This window comes from Dasypus novemcinctus, chromosome 9, assembly GCF_030445035.2.
Source record: "Dasypus novemcinctus isolate mDasNov1 chromosome 9, mDasNov1.1.hap2, whole genome shotgun sequence".
In the NCBI taxonomy this organism is placed as follows: Eukaryota; Metazoa; Chordata; class Mammalia; order Cingulata; family Dasypodidae; genus Dasypus; species Dasypus novemcinctus.
Genome location: NC_080681.1, coordinates 99,657,296 through 99,678,089, shown reverse-complemented (window position 1 = coordinate 99,678,089; position 20,794 = coordinate 99,657,296). Strand labels below are relative to the sequence as shown.

Genomic DNA, 20,794 nt, shown 5'->3' with positions numbered 1-20,794 from the left:
GAGCAGTGCTGATGCACGCAAGGAGTGCCGTGCCACGCAGGGGTATCCCCTGCATAGGGGAGCCCCACACACAAGGAGTGCGCCCCAGAAGGAGAGCTGCCCAGCATGAGAGAAAATGCAGCCTGCCCAGGAATGGTGCCGTACACATGGAGAGCTGACACAAGATGACGCAACAAAAGAAACACAGATTCCTATGCTGCTGACAACACCAGAAGCAGACAACAAAGAACACGCAGCAAATAGAAGAGACAACTGGGGCACGGGGAGGGGAGAGAAATAAATAAATAAATCTTTTAAAAAAATACATCATAGTATATTAATGGAATACTATGCATTCATTAGGATTGATGAAGCATAATGAACATGGAATGGCATTACAGCATACTAGGTTTAAAAAGCAGGTAATAAAATAGTACATAAAATTGTACAATAAAATATGGTCTTATTTTCAATGAAAAATTATCTGTATAAAGGCATTTTAAAAAGTGGAGAGGTACAGTTACATCAAGCAATTAAAACTAGTTATTTAGGGGCATTAGAGTTTGGGGTAATTTAATTATGACATGAAGGATCCTAGTGTGACATGTCAATAGAGAGTCATAATAGAGAAAGAGAGAATGCAAGGCCAGGTAGGCAGGATGTCTGTTTCAGCACTGGATGGCCATGAATGAATGGGTAATACGGTGGTCAAGTCTGTGTTCCACCATGTTCCGGCTGTGACAGCTGCATGGCACAAAGAGGCAGAGACCCTCAATTGCCAGGATTTTGTGAAAGTGTTGAAGATTTCTTCCTAGAGGGCCAGGCCACTTCCTTAGCTTGGGTTAAGAACTGGCAGATATCCAGCAGCATCAGGAGGCCCAGGCAGATGATGGCCGGGATGCAGGTGCTCAGTGACTCTTTCATAGACAGTAAAGTGAAGACAGCCCCTGGAATGGAAAATGAGGTCCCTGAGGCTCCCTGGGAGGCCCTTAGGAGACACAGGAGCTCAGGGCTCTCCAGTCCAGGCTGACCCACCCCGGCCCAAGCCCTCCTACTAACCCCATCCCCCACCGCAAACCAGTTGCAGTCATTTCTATGGCCTCCCAGAGAGGGCAGGACCAGGAATTAGAAGCCCCTTGAACTAAAGTAGGCCCTCTCAGAGGCAGGGCTTGAGGTGGGTAGATGGGGATTTGGAACAAATTCTCCCTAATCCTTCTCCTTTCTTACTCCTACACCTACTGGAGAGATGAAGGTTCAAGGGTTGGTGGCTGAGGTGTGGGGAAGATCTGAAAACAAAGGAAGCTCCAGAGATGGAAAGAAAGCCTGGCGTGTGGGAGGACTGGCTGGTGGTGGCACCACCAATGGTGGTCAACAATGGTGACGTAAGGCCAAGGGATATGACAGAAGAGCCTAAAAATGTCTGACCTTTGAAGCAGCAGCTGTCTTTGTAAATCAGGACTCTGAGGAGGGGTGGGGCAGGGGATTTCTCTAGCCCTAGGGAAATTCTCTACCTTCCATATGTATTGTATTAAATATATGTATTAAAAACCTTAAATACATTTCTTAAGGTATGTACTTATTGTGGGCCACAGCTTCTCTGCCCCTTGCCAGACACATAAGTCAAATGGCAGCTGCCACTCCAGCAGGAAGTGGGGGTAGAAGGCTCTGAAGTTACAAAACATACTTAAAATGGAATGCTAGGCAGTCATTAAAGTCGGGGAGGTAGAAGGTATATTTGACATGGAATAATGTTAACAGTATACTGAGTTTTGAAAGCATCTATCCTAATCCAAAGACTATGGCAATTCCAGAAGAACCAGAAGTGCTCCTGGTCACAGAGAAACAAGGAGGGCTGGCAACAGTAAGGGAGAATGGCCAGGTCATTCCATCATCCTCCCCAAAATCCCCACTCCCACAGCCCAGTTGGGCCCCACTTACCCATCATGAGCAGAGTCAAAAGCAAGTTACTGATCTCTTGCAGCACCGGTGGGCCCACGAGCAGCAGCAACCCAGCCAGCAGTTCCAGCCAGCCCACAGCCACTTGGTAGCTCATGGGATCTGGCTGGTAGCCGAACACCTTCAACGGGAACACCTCAGCAAACTGCACAAACAGGGCTTTCTAGGGTGGCAGGGAATGCCTGTCAGCCACAGTCTTCAAGAATCCATCACCCAGGTGCTCCACAGGGGGCACTCTGTGGCTTCAACATCAATTCCTCCCACAAAGAGGCTGCTGTAGGTGAGGTCTTGGCCTGTGGTCAGCCTAGAGGCCCACAGGTGAGGGCCCCTGTGTGGGGCTCTTTCCAATCAGTGAGAAGGCCGAGTTAGATTGATTTTTCTCAGCAGACCTTTTACCAGGCTATAACCCAGACCCCAGGCCCATCTAGTGCCAAGAGCATGAGAACTCCATAGCTTCTCTTTCTGTCTGGCCTGGTTTCTCTCCAGGCTCCTTTGCAGGGAATATTTAGGGATAGGCAGAGGGTGCTCTTTAATACGGAGTCCAGCCTGAGTCTTCTATGCTAGGTCCTGGATCCCACGGTAGCAGACACAAAGGGAGTTAAGGGGGCTCAAAGTGATTCATCCTGCTGTGTTGGGCTCTGTCCTGGGCCAAATGACTTCTGCTCCCCTCCCTCAACTCCACCTCCCCTGTGCAATGCCACCAGGAAAGAAGCTCTATGCTTCTGGCCCCGGGGGTGTGCTGCCCCAAACAGCCCACCACCCTAGGCCAAGAACCTTAGCCAATACTGGGGTCTAGGAAAGGGATGCTGCTGGGAAGGGTCTCCAAATCTGGCTTTTTTTTTGAGGTGCTGGGGGCCCTGGAGGACAGAGGCCATAAAAGCCCTCCCATGAAACCGGAACAAGCAGGAGGCAAGCAAGGAGACTTCCAGGCCTCCAGCTTAGGCTCCATGGAAAGGCTTCCGGTTAGGGGAGGATCTAGCTGTAGTCCTGCCAACTGACTAGGTGTGTAACCCTTAACAGATCTCTTCACCTTCGAGGCAAGTTTCCTACCCTGCCAAGTGGGTATTAATAAACCCTTCCCTAAAAAATAAATAAATAAATAAATAAAAAATAAACCCTTCCCTTACCAACCTCCCAAGAACTCAAGCAAATGATTAAAGTGGGGTGGAGGGTGGAGAGGGAGTTCAATCACTCTTCCATTCCCATAGTCCTTCCTCCCCCAGGGTCCCAGGGACTTTCTCCTCCGGCTCTAAGTTTGCTTGAGGTCTCCAATTCTCAGCCAGAAGAAGCCCATGCCGGGGGGAGTCTTTTTACCGTCGGCTTTGGCGCTGTGTTGCCCGAAGGAAGGCGGGTTCGCGGGGAACTGACGCAAACTGGTGGGGCCGGGCAGGGTGCGCCGGGGGCCGGTGTAACTAACGGCCCGGGTCCGCAGCATACGCCCCCCACGGACTCGATCCCGCCCGCCTCCCACGCCGCTCACCAACTGCTCCGACACCGGAGCGGAGATCTGTTCGGAAAGCTTGGCCGCCCCGGTGAGCAGGAAGAAGCCGCCCAGCAGGACGCGCAAAGCAATCAGCAGAAGCGCCATGGCGCGCACGCCCTCGGGGGACGGTGGGAGTCGCCAGGCCGAGGCTTGGCCCCGCCGAAAGCCCGCCCCCTAGCGCCCGCTCGTCTCCTCTCTCCCCGGGGCGGCCGGAACCCTGCGCTCGGAGCCTTCGTTTCCCAGAAGAGTCGCACCCCCTTTCCTGGCCCAGGACAGGCTGCGGAAGCTGAAGGCGCTTGGGTCGGTCACCCCCACCTCACAGATGGGGACACTGAGGCCCACTGGCTCTTAAATGACCAAAAGGACACTCAATTCTGGGCAAGTCCGTATGTCTCCCAGCCATTATGAAGCAGAGTCAAACATAGGTATCTGGATGTGGCTCGCAGAAGATCTCCATTTATCAAAAGATGTGGCTTTGTTCCTACATGGCACCACACTAGCTGTGGGATTAGAGTTTCGCCTAACCTCGGTGGGCCTCAGTATCTGCATCTGTAAACGAAGATAACGCCTCATCATTTCTGAGTTTGAAACAGGCCTAGCACATGCCAGCACACTGTAAGCTCAAAGAGTTTTAAAATAATTTCCAAAATCGCTAATAATGATTAGTAATTATAAAATAAGTTTTCTTTTCTGTATGTTAGAAATATCCTTTTCCTCTAATTTCTCTTAGCTGAAATTAACATGTGAAAGGTTAAATATTCAGATCCCTGCTGGGCACTACTGGCCCATCTGCTCTTTACTGGGAATCTGTCTGGAAATGAGATGGGCAAACTAGTTGTGGTTTTGTGTTTTAAACACCTCTCCATGCAAGCTAATAAAGTTTTGACATTTTATTGATTAAAAATTTAAGATTTTGTGACCTGAAAATTATATGAAACTCATATTTCAGTGTTCAAACTTTAAAGTTTTACTGGAACACACCCACACTCATTTTTTTGTGGATTTTCTCTAGCTGCATTTGTATCCCAACTGCAGAGTGAGTAGTTGCAACCCTATGGCCTGCAAAGTCTAAAATATTTACTATCTGTCCCTTTATGAAAAAAAGTTTCCTAAGCCCAGGTCTAACAAACCAAAGAGGCCCCCGAAGGGGCCTCAAGCTCCCTGCTGCTTCCATTTCCAGTTAGCTAGCTATTAAGGTCCTACAGCAGCTGGGGTAGATAGCTAGGTAACTGTAGACTCAATTGTCCCGTGTGCTCCTAAAGACCAATGTTTTAACCTCCAGATTGTGCTATTATATCATGGATCTGAGGCTTTCATTATCTGCAGTCTTTGTCACTAATCCAAACTATTTGATCATCAATAAAATAAATTCTCTACCTTGGAATATTAACATCATATGCAATTATGTATAAATGATAATTTCTCAACAAAAAAGAAAATATATTAAAAACATTTAATCACTGAAAACACAAATCCACATAGGAAATTATATTTTAGAATACTTATTGCATACAAATTTTAGCACAAATTTATAGACTTTGATGATAAGCAATATGTACATTGCTACTCTTTCTCCTTTACTAATTTTTCTATCCTTGGGATTAAAGATGTGACTGCAAGTCTTAGGGCAGAACCAGAAACCAACAGATTTCTTTGTTTTGACTCTGTCAAAGCTGAAAATGTAGCATCACATAGATAGATAGTGGAAAACGGTAATAAAAACTTCATTGCCTTGTCATGGAGTTCTGGGTAACTTGTCTTTGCATTTATCCAAAATTGATTTACAGACATTGATTTAAATATCGATTGTAATCCTAAATCTGAAGATAATTGTGTTAGCTCTTCTTCTTCGAAGTCAGTGAGATTACTATTTTCGTGATCTGTAAAAGGATTAATTATCCACAAATTTCCTGAACGCAAGTCTTCTTCTGGTGGATAACAGTCATTGAACATTTCAAAAAGTCCTTCCAGGTGTTCAAAAATAACACTTGTGATGCTTTTCATATTTAAGTCTGATGAGTTTGAGAATTCAGAAAATGAAGAGAACATGTCATAATCATTCTCTTGTGTGCGCTTCAACCACATTTTTAACTTTTTCTTAAATATATCGATTTTATTATATAGATTGAAGAAAGTAGTCATAGTACCTTGTAGACTTAAATTCAATTCATTTATAAGTGAAAATATATCTGAAATATAGGCCAGTTTTGCAACCCATTCCTCATCATGAAAATACTTAGCCAAGTCTGAATGCTTTTGATTTAAAAAAATTTCTATTTCATGTCGTAATTCAAATAATCGTGTTAAAATTCTCCCTCTTGATATCCAGCGTACTTCAGCATGAAGTGGTAAATTCACATGCTCAGACCCCATCTCTTCACACAAAATCGTTAACATTCGTGAATTTAATGCATTGCTCTTAATAAAACTTAAAATTTGTGCTGACTGCATAAGAATTTCATGTAAACATGGAGACAACTTTTCTGCTACTAAATGTTCACGGTGAATAAAACAATTTGTAAATGCCACTTTATTCACGGCAACTTCTTGAATTTTTGCCCTTAAACCCGAACACCTGCCAGTTATGCTTGCAGCCCCATCTGTACAGAGACCAACACAATGTTTCCAATTCAGAGATTTACTATCAATATATTTATTTATTAGTTCAAATATTTCAAAACCAGTTATTTGGGAAGGAATTTCAATGCAACAAAGTAATTCTTCTTTTATATCACTACAATTATAATCAATGAAACGAATATAGCACAAAAGAAGAGTGGTATCTGAGACTTCTGATGATTCATCAATCTGAAGGGCAAACCATTTTGACTCTCTGACTTTGTGAATCAGCTGATCCTCGATATCTGCAGATAATTCATCAATCCTGTGTCCAATTGTATTATTAGAAAGAGGGATGGTTTTCATTTTGTCTCCAGCACTAGAACCCAAAACTTCTGAACACATTTCTACTAAATATGGTTTAATTAATTCTTCAGCACAGTAAAATGGTTTCTTGCTGGCAGCGATTTGGAAAGCAATTAAATAAGAAGCTTTCACAAGTGACTTTTCAACTAGTAAACATTTTTTTAAAGAACTATTTTGACATTCCATTTCAAGAGATTTTTGTTCAAAAAAATCTACTGGTTTGTTTTCTAATTCTGAATGTGCTGTCTTCAAATGATGAGAGAGATCTGCTGGCTTCATGTTTTCACTGGGTAAGATATCTCCACAAATGACACACTGTGGCCTCGGTGAACTCTCTTTTGATACAGGACAGATAATAAAACAAACTTTTAAATATTCTGCATCATCAGTCTGGAAAAAGCCTATTCTTTTTTTCTTTGCAGGTGGAGAATCAAGTTCTGCATCATTTTTCCCATTAGGCATAGGTAAATCTGAATGAAATATTTGAAATGACTGTTATTTTTATGAACAAATAAACAATGTTCCTTTTGTTTTTCCCCACACATTTAAGATTTATATTTTGTCACTATATCAACAGAACACACTCATTAAAGTTTAAACACAAACTATAATACCTCCATGATGTCATGAAAAATCTAATTTCTCCTTTTTCCAAAGCTTGGTCACTAATTAAATCTGTAGGCTATGGTATATGTACAAGTAATCCTATATATTTAACAGATTACTGGAATTAAGTCTGAGTTCCACAGAACACATCAAATTAGAAATAAATTATTTTATACTTTCATAGAGTTCAGGAGAAAAAAGAGAGAAAACAAGTGTTCCAAAATGTTAACATTTGGTAATCTAGATGAAGGATACTGAAGGCTATATTGGTGTTCTTTGTATTGTCTTTACAACCTTTCTGAATTTTGAAATCTTCCAAAATTCAATTTGAGGAAAAAGATAAGGATTAATTATTAATTCTAATATCTAGCATCAGTAAGGGGATAGAAAAATGGACTCTTTCAAACACTGCTGATTGTACAAAAATGACAACTTTTCTGGAGGTCAAATTAGCAGAACACATCAAAAGGATTAAAACATATAAGAACCTTTGAATCATAAATTCTGCTTAAGATTTATACTAAGGATTTAATTAGACAAATACATGAAGATCCATTTACACAGCTTAATGCACAGTGTTTATAACATTAAAAACTGGAAGCAATCTAAATGTCCAATATTAGGGAAATGACTTACATACATTGGAATCTATGCATCTATTAAAAATGTATATATTTCATTTATAATGATATGAAATGATGTCTCCAATAGACTGTTAAATGAAAAAAGCAGTTTATAATAATAGAAAATAACCTAATAGTCTAGAAATTTTTTAAGAAGTGTAAACACACAAATACCCAACACATACAGATGTCCACCAACCCTTTACTACCCTCCACATGTGAATGCATTATATAATTCATGTATACAGAATGCATCATTTTATAGGAATATAAAATAATCAGATTTACTGAGTAAAGAAACCAGATTTCTCTGATTCCCACCAAAAGAAAGGCACCTTACTTTAATTCATGATTACTCATTGACAGACTAAGCTTTTGTACACAGTTCACTCTATAAAGTAAAATTATTATTAAAAACAAAAAAACGAAGATGTTTTGGTAGAACAGGCTACTAAGTAATTGAAAATGTAAGGGTAGCTGGATTAAAAGTAGTTAACACAGACAGGGACAGTAGTTTACAACCTTTTCAAGTATGAGTTCAAACAATTTTCCTGATCACCAACACCTTAGACATAGTATTAATTATACTTTTAGTAACTGAAAATTGAGTTCAGTGTCAAAAAAAAAGGTTAAATCAGTAATGCTTTAACTAAATCTGTATCTTAGTAATTTTAACAGTTGTCTACACATTTGAAAAACAGCAGTGCATACATGCGAGATGCTTGTCCACTCTATGCATAATGCTTTGTTTGCAGGTGGATTCTATTTAGGATTTATTAGTGTTAATGACAAGAATTATAAAAGGAATAAATTAGGTGTTCAAGGTATGTGATCAAAGAATGAATGTTTACACATTCAAGAAACTGTCGATTACTTTTTCCTTTCTTATATAAACAAAAACAAAAACAGAAAGCAAACTTTCTACATGTGGAAGCACAGGGACACATACCTGTCTGACATTCCTTGGGTTGTGTATGTGGTTTGCAAGAGGTGGCCTTGGTCTGTGTGACGGGCTTACACAATAATGCTTTGTTCTTTAAAAGCCTGGGAGGTTGGGAAGATAGAAGTTTCATGGCATCTGTCTGTGTACTTCCCTGGTTAAAAGTAAATTCAAAAACCAAAAAGATTTTTTTTAGTACCTTATCAATGACTGTAATTGCTATCACCTGAAAGATGACACGTCTCAAGACTGCACAGAAGACACAGTCTTCTCTGGGGTATAATGCTGAGAAATAAAATTCCTCTGAAAGAGTGGTTGCCATAAAGAAGTCATTTTTGAAAATATATACCAATTCCTAATACTCCTAATCAGTATCTGTTTCATTTATTGATTTTTAAAATTATTCTGCCTATAGTAAGTTAGATTAAAACAATGAAAACAATCCTTGCCGATTAGGAAATGTTGGCTATGCAGAAAAATTTGAGCTTACCTCAGACCATATGCAAAAATACATTCCATATTGATTAAAGAACTCAAAAAACAAAACTTTAAAATCACTAGAGAACTTTCAAATGTGTAGAACACAAAAAAAGTATTCTTAAATAAAACACAAAAGGTAGAAACAAGATAGAAAAGATCGATATATTTGACTATCTAAAAATATGAAACTTTTGCAACAAAAGTCTTCATAAACAAAGTTAAAAGATAACCAACAGAATGAGAGAATGTATTCAAAACATATTCATTCAATAAATATTTACTAAATGTTTACTATATGCCAGGCACTGTTCTAAGTCCTGGAGATACAGCAGAAAACAAGACAAAGTCCTGCTCTTAGGAAACTTCTATTCTAGAGGGAGATACAGAAAATAAACAAGTGCAACAAATAAATAATGTTTAAATCCAGGTAGTGAAATGTGCTATGAAAAAGAATAAAACAGTGTAGGGAATGAAGAATGATGGCAGCACGGAGAGTAATTTTGGAGTAAACATTTGAGCAGACATCAGTTAATCAACAGAGCAAGCCAGGCAGAGGCACTATAGGGGCAAAAGCCCTGAAATGGGGAAGAGATTGACAAGAACAAGGCTGAAACTGAGTAAGCCAGGGGAGGGGGAAAAAAAAAGGATTGTATTTTTAAGTGTGATGGGAAGCCATGGGAGGTTATATTTAAATTTTACTTGTTAAATAGATAATACATGCCCTTAATGCAAAATTCAAAAGGTTTAAGAGGGTATACATGAAAAGCTTTCCATGCCTTTTCTGCCATCTATCCACAATCTTGAACACAACTGTTCCCAGTTTCTTATATATCCTTCTAGAAAACGTCTATATAATTAAATTACGTGCTTATTTAAAATGGTAACATATTATTAACAAAGCCTGGCACCTCACTTTTGTCACTTAGAAAGGCTTCTTGAAGGTATATTTAATTAAATTTGTAAAACTGCCTAGTAATAATGGTGTTCAATGTATTGAACTGTTTAAGCAATTTAAACAGTCTTGACTGACAAACCTTTAGGATGCACACATTTTGCTATTATAAACAATGCTGCAGTAAATATCTTCACACAGCAATGAATTCTACATGTGCTAATATAGCTATAGAATGAGGTCTTAGAAGTGTTGTTGGTAGGTCCTAAGTTACATGGATTTTAATTTTCATGGTATTGCCAAATTGCTCTCTATAGAAGTTATATCCAATTACAAAACGACTACAGGAATGTGTGCAAGCCTGTTTCCAATGTCTTAGGCAACACAACACAGTATTATCAAACTTTTGGTTGTTTCTCAGTAAGTGAAAAATCCTATTTTATTGAAATGTGGTTATTTTCATGTTTAAGTGGTTTTTTAAAAAATATTTCCTGTGAACTGCCTATTCACATCCTTTGCCACGTTTATCTTTTACAATATTTTATGTATATATTTTTAATGGATGTGACACATGACACAAAATGCAAAGGCTCAAATTAAACAATGAAAAACAATTATCCCTCTTACACCTCTCCCCCAGCCCTTCAATTCTCCTTAGAGGCAATCATATCACGTATTTATCAATTGCCCACCAGAGGTCTTCTATACATATATATATATACAAGCATGTGTTTTGTAGTCTTTTTTGTGTGTATGTATATAGTCTTTTAAAAACATAATGGTAGCATACTATTCACATTGTGTCTTTTATTCACTTATGATACCTGAGATTATTCCATGTCTGTACTTGTAAACCTGCCCCATTCTTTTTAACAACTGTGTAGTATTTCATTGTTTGGTTATACTGTACTTAATGTAACCAGGGTCCTCCATAAAGCCACTGTGTACACTTGTGCAGGGGACTCCACTTGTCAGGCCATGTGACGAGGTGTGAGAATGGAAAGAGGTTCGTTTCAGGCCCTTACAGCACTGGGCTATTTTTTCTTTTTTTCTAATTTGCATGAGTAGACTATGGCCCTGAACACTGATGGAACAATTAAGGAGTTTCCAAGCTTTTCCTGCTACAAACAATGCTGCAATTAATATCTTGTACACACTTTCATGTATACCCTCTTCTTCGGCCTTTTGAATTTTGCATTAAGTGGATCTATTATCAATTTTAACAAGTACAAATATATCTGAAGGATTAATTCCTAAACATGAAGTTCCTGGGTAAGATGATATTTCATTTTAAATTTTAAAAGGTTTCACTAAATTGCCCTTTGTAGCATTTTTACCAATTTTCACTCCTTTTGGCAGTATTTAAGAATGCTTCAATGGTATACCATTTTAATCTTTGCCAATCTGATAAATCCCTAATTTTGAAGTTGAGTATCTTTGCATGTTTAAGAATTATTTTTATTTCCTGTTCTGTAAACTGCCAGATAATATCTTTTTGCCTATTTTCCTATTGAGTGTAGGGTCTTTTTATTGATTGGTAGAAGCCCTTTACATATTAAAAAGAACACTTTATGACATGAGTTGCAACCTTTTCATTTTGTTATGCCTTTTTTTTTTAAGTTTTTCTTTTTTTCTCCCCTTCCCCCACCCCCACCCCCAGTTGTCTGCTTCTGTGTCCATTCGCTATGTGTTCTTCTATGACTGCTTCTATCCTTATCAGCAGCACTGGGAATCTGTTTCTTTTTGTTGAGTCATCTTGTTGTGTCAGCTCTCCATGTGTGCGGCACCATTCTTGGGCAGGCTGTACTTTCTTTTGCATTGGGCAGCTCTCCTTACAGGGTGCACTCCTTCTGCGTGGGGCTCTCCCATGCAGGGGACACCCCTGCGTGGCATGGCACTCCTTGTGCGCATCAGCACTGCATGTGGGCCAGCTCCACACGGGTCAAGGAGGACCGGGGTTTGAACCGCGGACCTCCCATGTGGTAGGCGGACACCCTATCCATTGGGCCAAGTCCGCTTCTCTGAATGTTTTCTTAATCTGTATTTCATTTTAAGTTCTGAGGTAAATATCCAACTGTATTTTCTTCTATATGGCTACTCAGTGGTCATAATGCTACTGAATAATATATATATTTCTCCCACTTATCCAAAATGATACCTTTATCTTTTTCGGAATTTCACTGAAGATTTTTTAGCAGAGGAGTGACGTTACCTGATAGAGCTTTTACAAATATCCTCTTGGCAACTGTGTGGAAAATAAACTGCAAAGGGCAGAATGGCAGCAGGAAGACAGGGAGGAGGTTACTGTGATAATCCAGAAGAAAGAAGATGGTGGCCGGGGCTAAGGAGGTAGCTGTGGGGCTGGTAAGAAGTAGGAAAAACTGGGAAGGACGTCTGGGGGAAAACAGAAGGGTTCTGTTTTAAACATCTTATTTGAAATGTCTGTTGGTAAGTTTAACTGTCAAGTAGGCAGTTGGATTCATGAATCTGGAGCTCACAAATCAGGGCAAAAAAAAAAAAAAAATTCTGGGCATCAGCCACCACCTAGATGGTGTTTAAAAACAAGGGGCTATATGAGTCCTCTAGGAAGTAATGTATAGAAGACAGAGAAAAGGGCCAAATGTCCTCAAAGTCGAGAAGAAAATACTTCAAGGAGATCACTGTGTCAAATGTTACTAAAAGGTTGAATAAGATGAAAACTAAAAATTGACCACTGGATTTGACAAAATGAAGATTGATGGTAACCTTGACAAGAGTTTTTTCAGTGAAGTGGTACAGACAAAAGCCTAACTAGAACGAGCTAAAGAAAGGTAAAAGATAAGAAGTAGAGGCAGCAAGTAGAGGCCACCCTTAGGGGAGTCTTTCCATAAAGGAGAGCAGAGAAATGGGGTGGCCCTGGTGTTAAAGAAAGATTTTTCCAGGTAAGTGTATTACTGCATGTTTGTGCTTAAGTCATAGGAAGGGGGTAAGAATCCATAAGATATAAAGAACTCCTATAAATCAATAAGAAAAAGACAATGCATCAGAAAAACGGGGGAAAATTACTAACAGGATATTTAAATAAAATTCAAATAATCAAGAACAGAGAAATATAAGTAAACTCACCAGTAATCAGTGACATGCAAAATAAGGCAACAATAACATTCTACCAAATAGATTGGCAAAAAAAAAAGTTTAAATCTGACAATGTTAAATGATGTGAGGTTATGGGAAATGGGTACAATTACATAAATTGGTAGGAATATAAACTGGAAAAGCCACTCTGTAGGGCAATTGGTGGAATCTATAAAAAGTAAAATATGCAAACAGTATTTGACCCAAAAACTCCACTCTTCCACATGTACCTGAGCGAAACACCTGCACACGTACACAAGGAGACATATACAAGGGATGTTCATTGTAGCAGAGACTTTTAATAGTGAAACACTGGAAATAACCTAATGCTCATCAATAGTGCAAGGGATAAAAAAATGTGGTAGCTACATAAAATGCAATACGATATGTAGTCAAGAAGAATGAAAATCTGTTAAGTATTGACATGGAGAGATATGAGGAAGATTAAAAATGGTCTGAAAGAACACACACCAATCTCATAATAATAGCTGCTTCTAGGAATGTGAAAAGGGGACTGGTAGTGTTTATTAAAAGAAAATGGGGGGAAAAATGTAGTGGGAAAAAAAAGATGAAATGAGCCAAATCTACCAATGGTCAATCAAGAGTGGAGAGAATACAATAGAGGAGGGATTGGTAACCTATGGCCTATGGGCCAAATCTGGCACACCACCTGTTTTTTAAAATAAAGTGTTATTAAGAACACAGCCACACTCATTCGGTTTGGCTGTTCCTGTGCTACAATGGCAGAGGTGAGGAACTGCAATAGAGACCATATGGCCTGCGAAATCTAAATTATTTACTACCTACACCTTTATAGAAAAAGTTTGCTGGCTTTTGCAGATATTTTCTGCAAATGAAATATGCTCTGATATATATTTGAAGGCAGCATCCAAGAAGAAAATAAACCCAAGTGGCAATATCAAGAAAAATATTAACAATAAAACTTACATCTTAATGATCTTTACTGCCCCTTTAATAACTTATCTGCATTTTTCATCTTTACTCAAAATTAAAAACACAAAAAAGACACATTTAAGACCATTTAAATAACTGAGGGAGATTGACATAAAAGGTCACAGAGAAACAAAATTCTAAAACTATCAGTATTTTTCTTATCATAAGGATACTATATTATTTATCATTATACTTTTTATAAACTAAACTGAATATATTAATCAGAGGTATTCTGTAACACAGTTAAAATGACTGGGGAATTACAGTAAGTACTCTTATGTGGGGAAGAACATTTATAGGGTAGTCACATTTAATATGAGGGATATGTTCCCTGAAAACCCTGAATTAAAAACTTGCATAATTCAAGACTAATTGTCCCATACATATAAAAGTTCAGTAATGGGAGGATGTATTCTCAGAGTACATAAATCTACAATCAATATAAAATACTTTTATAATATATTAATAACACTAATAAATAACACAATACATTGACACTTTCATTATACAATTGTGTGGTTAATATAATTATTAATTATACAATAAAACAACGTATCATGTAATTTTAATGCATAATACATAATATACAATAAAGACAAAATTGATTTAATGACATTTTATTAACTATTGTGGCATATTGCCTGAAATTAATTAAATAGAAGTTATCATTATCATTACCATCTTCCAATAACACAAAGAAAGAGAGAGCTAAGAAGAACCAATTACAAGCTCTCTTTCACATGATAGTGAAGGTTGGTATGAGTCCCTGTAAGACTTTCACTAAAAAACAAATGCTAAAGAATGACTCTATATGAATGTAACATTAAAAAAAATTAAAAATAAAAATAAATAATTTTAAAATTTTAAAAAAAGAATGACTCTAACGTGATTTGAGTTTTTTCCCCTCAACTTTTTTAACTGAGGATTTCTTGATATGCAGACACATTTTCTATCTTTTGCCTTGCCACTGAGGGAAAGCAATCCACATTTGGATCAACTTCTTCAAAAACTGCAATTGCTGCTTAAATATGGTCAAAAGCCTATGCCAGACGCTTTAATATTAGTTGATGTGCTGAAAGCCCAAGCTAATTGGTGAAACTCTCTTCCTGCTGCCTTTGTTTTCCTAATGCTAGGCAAGTCTTCTTTTGTCACTCCATGGGAGTACAACCCAAGCAAATTTTCAACATCCATATCATCAACACTGTTCAAATCTACCTTCTGTGCCACTTTCACAGATTCCTTATTAGCAAGTGTTATGCTGTCTTTAGTTAAAGCCTCTTTAAATTATGGTAAAGCTGAAATGTTCTGATAGCTTCTGAATTAACAGATATAATTTGCCTGCTCATTTTTACATTCTTAAAAATGTTTCACTGTCACCTCCTTTCAAATCATCAAAAATACTTTGTGCCTTAGCACAGACAATAACTTGGCCTTAGGGACACATTATGGTAGTAGTGATCTTGCAGCCATGTGGCCAGGATTTTTTCCATTTATTCCATTATCCTTGCCTGGTTTTATAACTTTTATGCATCTACTTTAACGCTGTTTTTTTATATATCTTTCGAGTGTTCTCTAATATTTTGCATGGTGCATTCTTCTAAATTAACTGCACACAATATCATAGCAATGGTTTGGCCTTCTTCCTAATGTTTTATTACCTCTAACTTCTCTTCCATTTACTGAATCTCAGGTATACTTAATGAACTCCTGGATGACATTGTTACACACTATGGAAAATATTTTTAATTATATTAAGAGCAAATGTTACAATAGCAGTTACCAAAAACATAAGCCCAAATGAGGTCATGTGATATTGATAAAGGATGATGGAAATTTTGTTTTCTTGCTAAAATGATGCTGACACAGAGCATCAAAAACAGAGCTTACAATCCTTTCAGCTTGCCAGCTATGAGATTATGCATTTCTTGAATTTTCATTTGGGGAAGTTTCACAGTATTTCAAATTTGAGAATAAAGTGGGAAATTTAAACATTTTTACTTCACATAATCCAAAGGTGCATAAAACAACACTACTCTGAACTTTCAAAAGGTTTTTAAGTTTAAAAGGAAAATACCTGAATATAGTAAAAGAGAAAAATAAGCAACCAGATGGAATTAATGGGTATTAAAAAAAAAAAAAGGCAGAAAACAAATCAGAAAATATGTTCTTATTAATGGTCTAAGGTCACACTTTTTAGATTTGAAAATAATAAGTCAGTGCATAACAAATTACTTTTTTGAGGACTAAACTGAAAATGAAATGTGCTCAGATATATATTAGAAGGCTATATCCAAGAAGAAAATAAACCCAAGAGGCATTATCAAGAAAAATATTAACAATAAAACTTACATCTTCAATGATCTTTACTGCCCCTTTAGTAACTGCACCTGTTATAAATTAAGACATATATTTATCTCCAGAATATACAAAAGTAAACACTGAAACTTATTTCAGACCAGTAAATAAAAAGAATAAGGCCAAATGTTAATTTAACCTAAGATGTGCTCAAATTTACCAGGATTTCTTTAAAAAATGGTCCAAAAAAACCTTTGCATCAGTATCACCTAGGGTGCTTAGTAAAGGTAAAGAAGGATTCCCAGGCCACAATCCAGTCCCTACCATATTAGAATTTCTGGTAGTAAAGGAAGAGTTACATTAAAATATTTGGGGTTCTTGAAAAAAACTAAACAAAAGCTACACATACCACTTCCACCCCCTCCACACCATTCTGCTTGCTACCCATTCCTCTCAGAGAGGGGCGTATTTCCTCACATAAATGTAATGAAAGATATTACTGATGAGAACTACTTAGACTAGACAATGCCACCTCTATAGTCTACCTAAATGTCTTTATGTCAAGTCATACCTTTTAAAACACTGTCATTGTTCCTTATAGGTTGGGTGGCAGATATTTTTGCCAATGACACCACACTGGTTATAACTGGTGTTGTATCTATCCTTGGAGAAGGGGGCTCCACTGAAGCAGTTTTTGCCTTGGAAATATTTACTGATTAAAATGAAACAGGTAAGACAGAGTATAAACAAAAGGGTCACACATAAAAATCCTGTTTAACAACATTCTCAAGGAGCATTGCAAATATCTAACTCTGTGTAATGTTTGGCTGGGTGGTTCTGGTCAGATTAGTGTTCATTAGGGCTTAAGGAAAGCCTGATTCTCCAAAATCATAAGCCTCGGGTGACATTTAAGTGGTAAAAATACAGGTATTAGCTTCAGGATTAACTAAGTTTTTCTAATAGTTAATATCAAAATTCCTACACCCTAAGCTTGCTTCAAATAAAAATTTAACATGACAATATTTATAAATAAACTGGTGAGGTAACTGTTCATCAACATAAGAACACTGGTTTCCTTAACATGCATTATAGGTCCTAGGGAATGGATGGCTTATACAAAACATTAGCACAAGGTATATATGATTAAACTGATGATTAGTAAGATTGCATAGGTAGGCAAGGGCCAGACTCAATGAGCCACAGCACATAGATTCTGTCCTTAATTAGAAATCAGCACTAAAGGCTTTGATCAAAGAACATAAGCATTTTTTAATTTAATACTCAAAGAGATAAGTATTACTTAGGGGAGCTACTTTAAGGATGTGCCTCGTATCTAGCTACTTACAAGGATATTCTGACCACATTAGCTGTTCTATTTTCAAAATTATTTTATTCTTAGCCAGGAAAAACTTTGTGAACCATAAAAAACTGGTCTACTTTATTTTTTTCAGGTGTAATAAATGTGTTGTTCTCTTTTCCATGGCTACAACCAAGCTCTGGATCAAAGCATATGTTAGTCCAGCAACTATATTAACATACTTGTACCATTTGCCCTGATTTTCTACTTTTACTTCTAGTTTATTAAATGAAGAGGATATATTCCTTAAGGTAAGTTTTACACGTACAGATAAATTCAATCAAAAGCAATGATATCTAATTTTCCTATAAAAAATTAGTATATATACATTTATTTATGCCTTAATGTGTCTGATTATGACAGTAACAGCACAGGATTAATTTTCCCTCAAGGGCAAGCTCTAGGGATTCTTAAAGGAAAATTTAAGGCAATTCATATTATTTAAATCAGTGAAATTTTGTTTTCACTAGATTATGTGCAACTGTGTGTGCTGATAGTGTATATTAGCACTAACATAAAGATCCCATTAGTCCAATTTAAATTTACCTTTATTTTGTGAAAGAGGGTCATTAATAAATTGCTGATGACAAAACTCCAAGACACAAAATACGTTACAGAAATGTTTGATGTTGCCTCGCCATTTTAGGGATTCACTTAGCTTACCCTGTCGTTTACAACCATCACATTTGGCCATCTGGGAAAAAAAACAGGACAGGCATAAAACCATAAAATAATGAAAAGAGAATATTAACCATAAAACCAAAAAGCACTACAAAAACAGGATATATGAGTCAGTTGAGATCACAAAAATATATATACTTAATAATCTGTATATTAGATGCTCTAAATTGACAGCCTATAAAAGTTGTTCTTTTTTCAAACTTACTGATGAAGTAAAGATAGGCTCTATTTTAGAAAGGTTAAGGGGCAGCATATTCCAGTACAAAGAATAAGGGCTTTGGAGTCTTACAGACTTTGATTCATTCAACACATATCTAATTAAGCACCCTATATCTCAAGCATTGTGATATGTTCTGGTCATATAATGGTGAAAAAGACATACACTCTCCCCGCAAGATTATTATACTTTGGTGGTAAGGCAAAATTAACAGGTGATTTCACTAGAGTGAAAGGTATCTAGTCACCTACCATCTTCCTTAAGACAAATTACTTAAGCTTTTCCTTACTTATAAGTTGGCAATTATACACCTCTTCTTAGTACTGTAGTGAGGATTAAATGAATTAATACTTATGGACCACTGGACACATAACAGAGGTTCAATTAATTGAATCTATCATTGTCAGCCTTTCAAAAAGGTAATTTTTTTAAAGAGGTCATTTACAGTCATTAGACCTGTGAAGTAAGAACAAGGTTCAACTTCAAATTCCTCAGAGTAAACTTCTCGATGAGAGAGCCACTTAAAGCAACAGAACCATACAAAGTTCTAACTTGAAAGACCTCAAAGTTATGAATAAGAAAATGTGCCTTATAAGAAAGCAAAATATAAAAGAAACATACCCTCAAATCACAACGAAGTCTCCAGTAATCCTATACTCTTTACCCCAAAGAGTTCACGTGTGCAGTCATTCGAATTTTGCCACTGAGCCCATAATTTATCTTACCTGGCTCTAAACACCAAATTTTCCTTCACATAATTTGAACATATTATAAATAGAAAATAATCTGCACTAACTTGATAAAGCTGAAGAAGTATATTATTACATTTACCTGATAAAACAGAACTGTAAATTTGATCATGCAATCTTCACAACAAAACTCTTCTAACTTTCCCTCCAATCGATTTTCTACCAAATTTGGGGATGTCTGTGAACAGTAACTACAGCTCTTACAGTAGTTTCCCCACCGTTCTCCAAAGTCACGTGCAGATAGGGATTTGCAAACTAAAAAGCAGATGGATGAAAGGAAGAAACATCAAATTTACTCAATCTGAAGAAGGTAAAGTGTCAATGGTCTTAGATACCAACTTTAAGCTAATTTCTAAATACGTGACAAATATTTACCTCTAAAGGACAGTCTTTACCATCACAAAACAAACTCATATCTCCTTTTACATTTACTCTATTAAGCCATCTATATTATTAACAGAAACATCACAGGTGTAAAAGTTTCTTAAGCGAAGAAGCTGCAATTGCTCATACCCTCTACAATGGGTTCAAGACATAAAATATCTCTGAAGTGATAAGCCTTATGAGATTTTCTATCCTAATACCATTGATCTAATTTTCTTTTGGTGGATTTACTTTATTGAGATTATTGTGACACTTAAAAAAGTATAGATTTTTAAAGTGAATTAAGTGTAAACTCAATATTAAAAAACGTTCAACATTATATACAAATTATACCTCATAAAACAAAAATTACTTGAGAATATATTATGATGAATAGCCCAACTCATCATGATTTACTTTATAACAACCACATACTCACAGGATAAAAGTGGATTTTTAAAATTTACCTTCACTACAGAATGGCTTGTCAATCCCTGAGAATCGCACAGTCTCCCTTATAACTTTCTGAAGTTTACAATAGTCACACATTGCCACAACTTTATTTTTCTTTTTATATTCATCAGAGCAAGCCTTGCCACAAAACAGAAACATTTTACCCTGCAGAGAAATAAAAATCATTAAAACCAAACTAAACAGGTGCTATAAGAAATTCTTTGTCTTCATTTTCAAAGTAAACTGAGTAACTGCCAAAAATGAAAAGATAAAACTGATTCTATTTCTATTGAAATAAAACTAACCCATAACATGCAGAATTGTGTGGGAGAGAGTGTAAACTACAATATGAACTATGGTCCATGCTCAGTGGCAATGCCCCAGGATGCATTTATCAATTGCAATGAATGTGCCACACTAATGAAGGATATTGTTTGTGTGGGACGTGTGCAGAATGGGGCATATGGGAATCCCTGTATTTTCTGCGTAACATTTCTTTGAAAAAATAAAAAATATATATTAAAAAAAACTAATGCAAATTTTTGACAATAGTTAACAATAATATAATATTTATTCATCATTTGTAACAACACTTCTATACCAATGCTCAGGATCATTAATGGGGGGTATAAGAGATAGGGATTTTTCTCTTCGTGGTAATGAAAACATTCTAACACTGATTGTGGTGATTAATTCACAATTGTGATTATACTGACAGCCACTGATT

The 20,794-nt window shown here is 37.0% G+C and overlaps 2 protein-coding genes across 5 annotated transcripts in view; both read right to left on the bottom strand.

The window, feature by feature from the left end:
• Positions 1–291: 291 nt before the first annotated feature.
• TMEM35B (transmembrane protein 35B) lies at positions 292–3,550 on the bottom strand. The gene is given in 4 exon segments (XM_004472211.4): positions 292–780; positions 783–926; positions 1,918–2,098; positions 3,416–3,550. Coding segments are annotated over 4 exon segments (627 nt in total). The 5' UTR covers positions 3,524–3,550; the 3' UTR covers positions 292–586.
• Positions 3,551–4,857: 1,307 nt separating this feature from the next.
• The window catches only part of ZMYM6 (zinc finger MYM-type containing 6), a 35,060-nt gene continuing 19,123 nt past the window's right edge, over positions 4,858–20,794 (bottom strand). For 2 of the 4 annotated variants that reach the window (XM_071217558.1, XM_071217559.1), the window contains exons 10-17: positions 20,082–20,232; positions 19,334–19,506; positions 18,151–18,298; positions 16,819–16,959; positions 16,302–16,339; positions 8,522–8,666; positions 7,586–7,661; positions 4,858–6,813 (exon numbers count right to left, since the gene is read on the bottom strand). In XM_071217558.1, the coding sequence (XP_071073659.1) occupies positions 7,630–7,661; positions 8,522–8,666; positions 16,302–16,339; positions 16,819–16,959; positions 18,151–18,298; positions 19,334–19,506; positions 20,082–20,232 (828 nt within the window). In that variant the 3' untranslated portion in view covers positions 4,858–6,813; positions 7,586–7,629. The remainder of the gene's footprint in view (positions 6,814–7,585; positions 7,662–8,521; positions 8,667–16,301; positions 16,340–16,818; positions 16,960–18,150; positions 18,299–19,333; positions 19,507–20,081; positions 20,233–20,794) is intronic. The other 2 variants (XM_004472212.4, XM_012530545.4) reach the window with 1 other exon arrangement.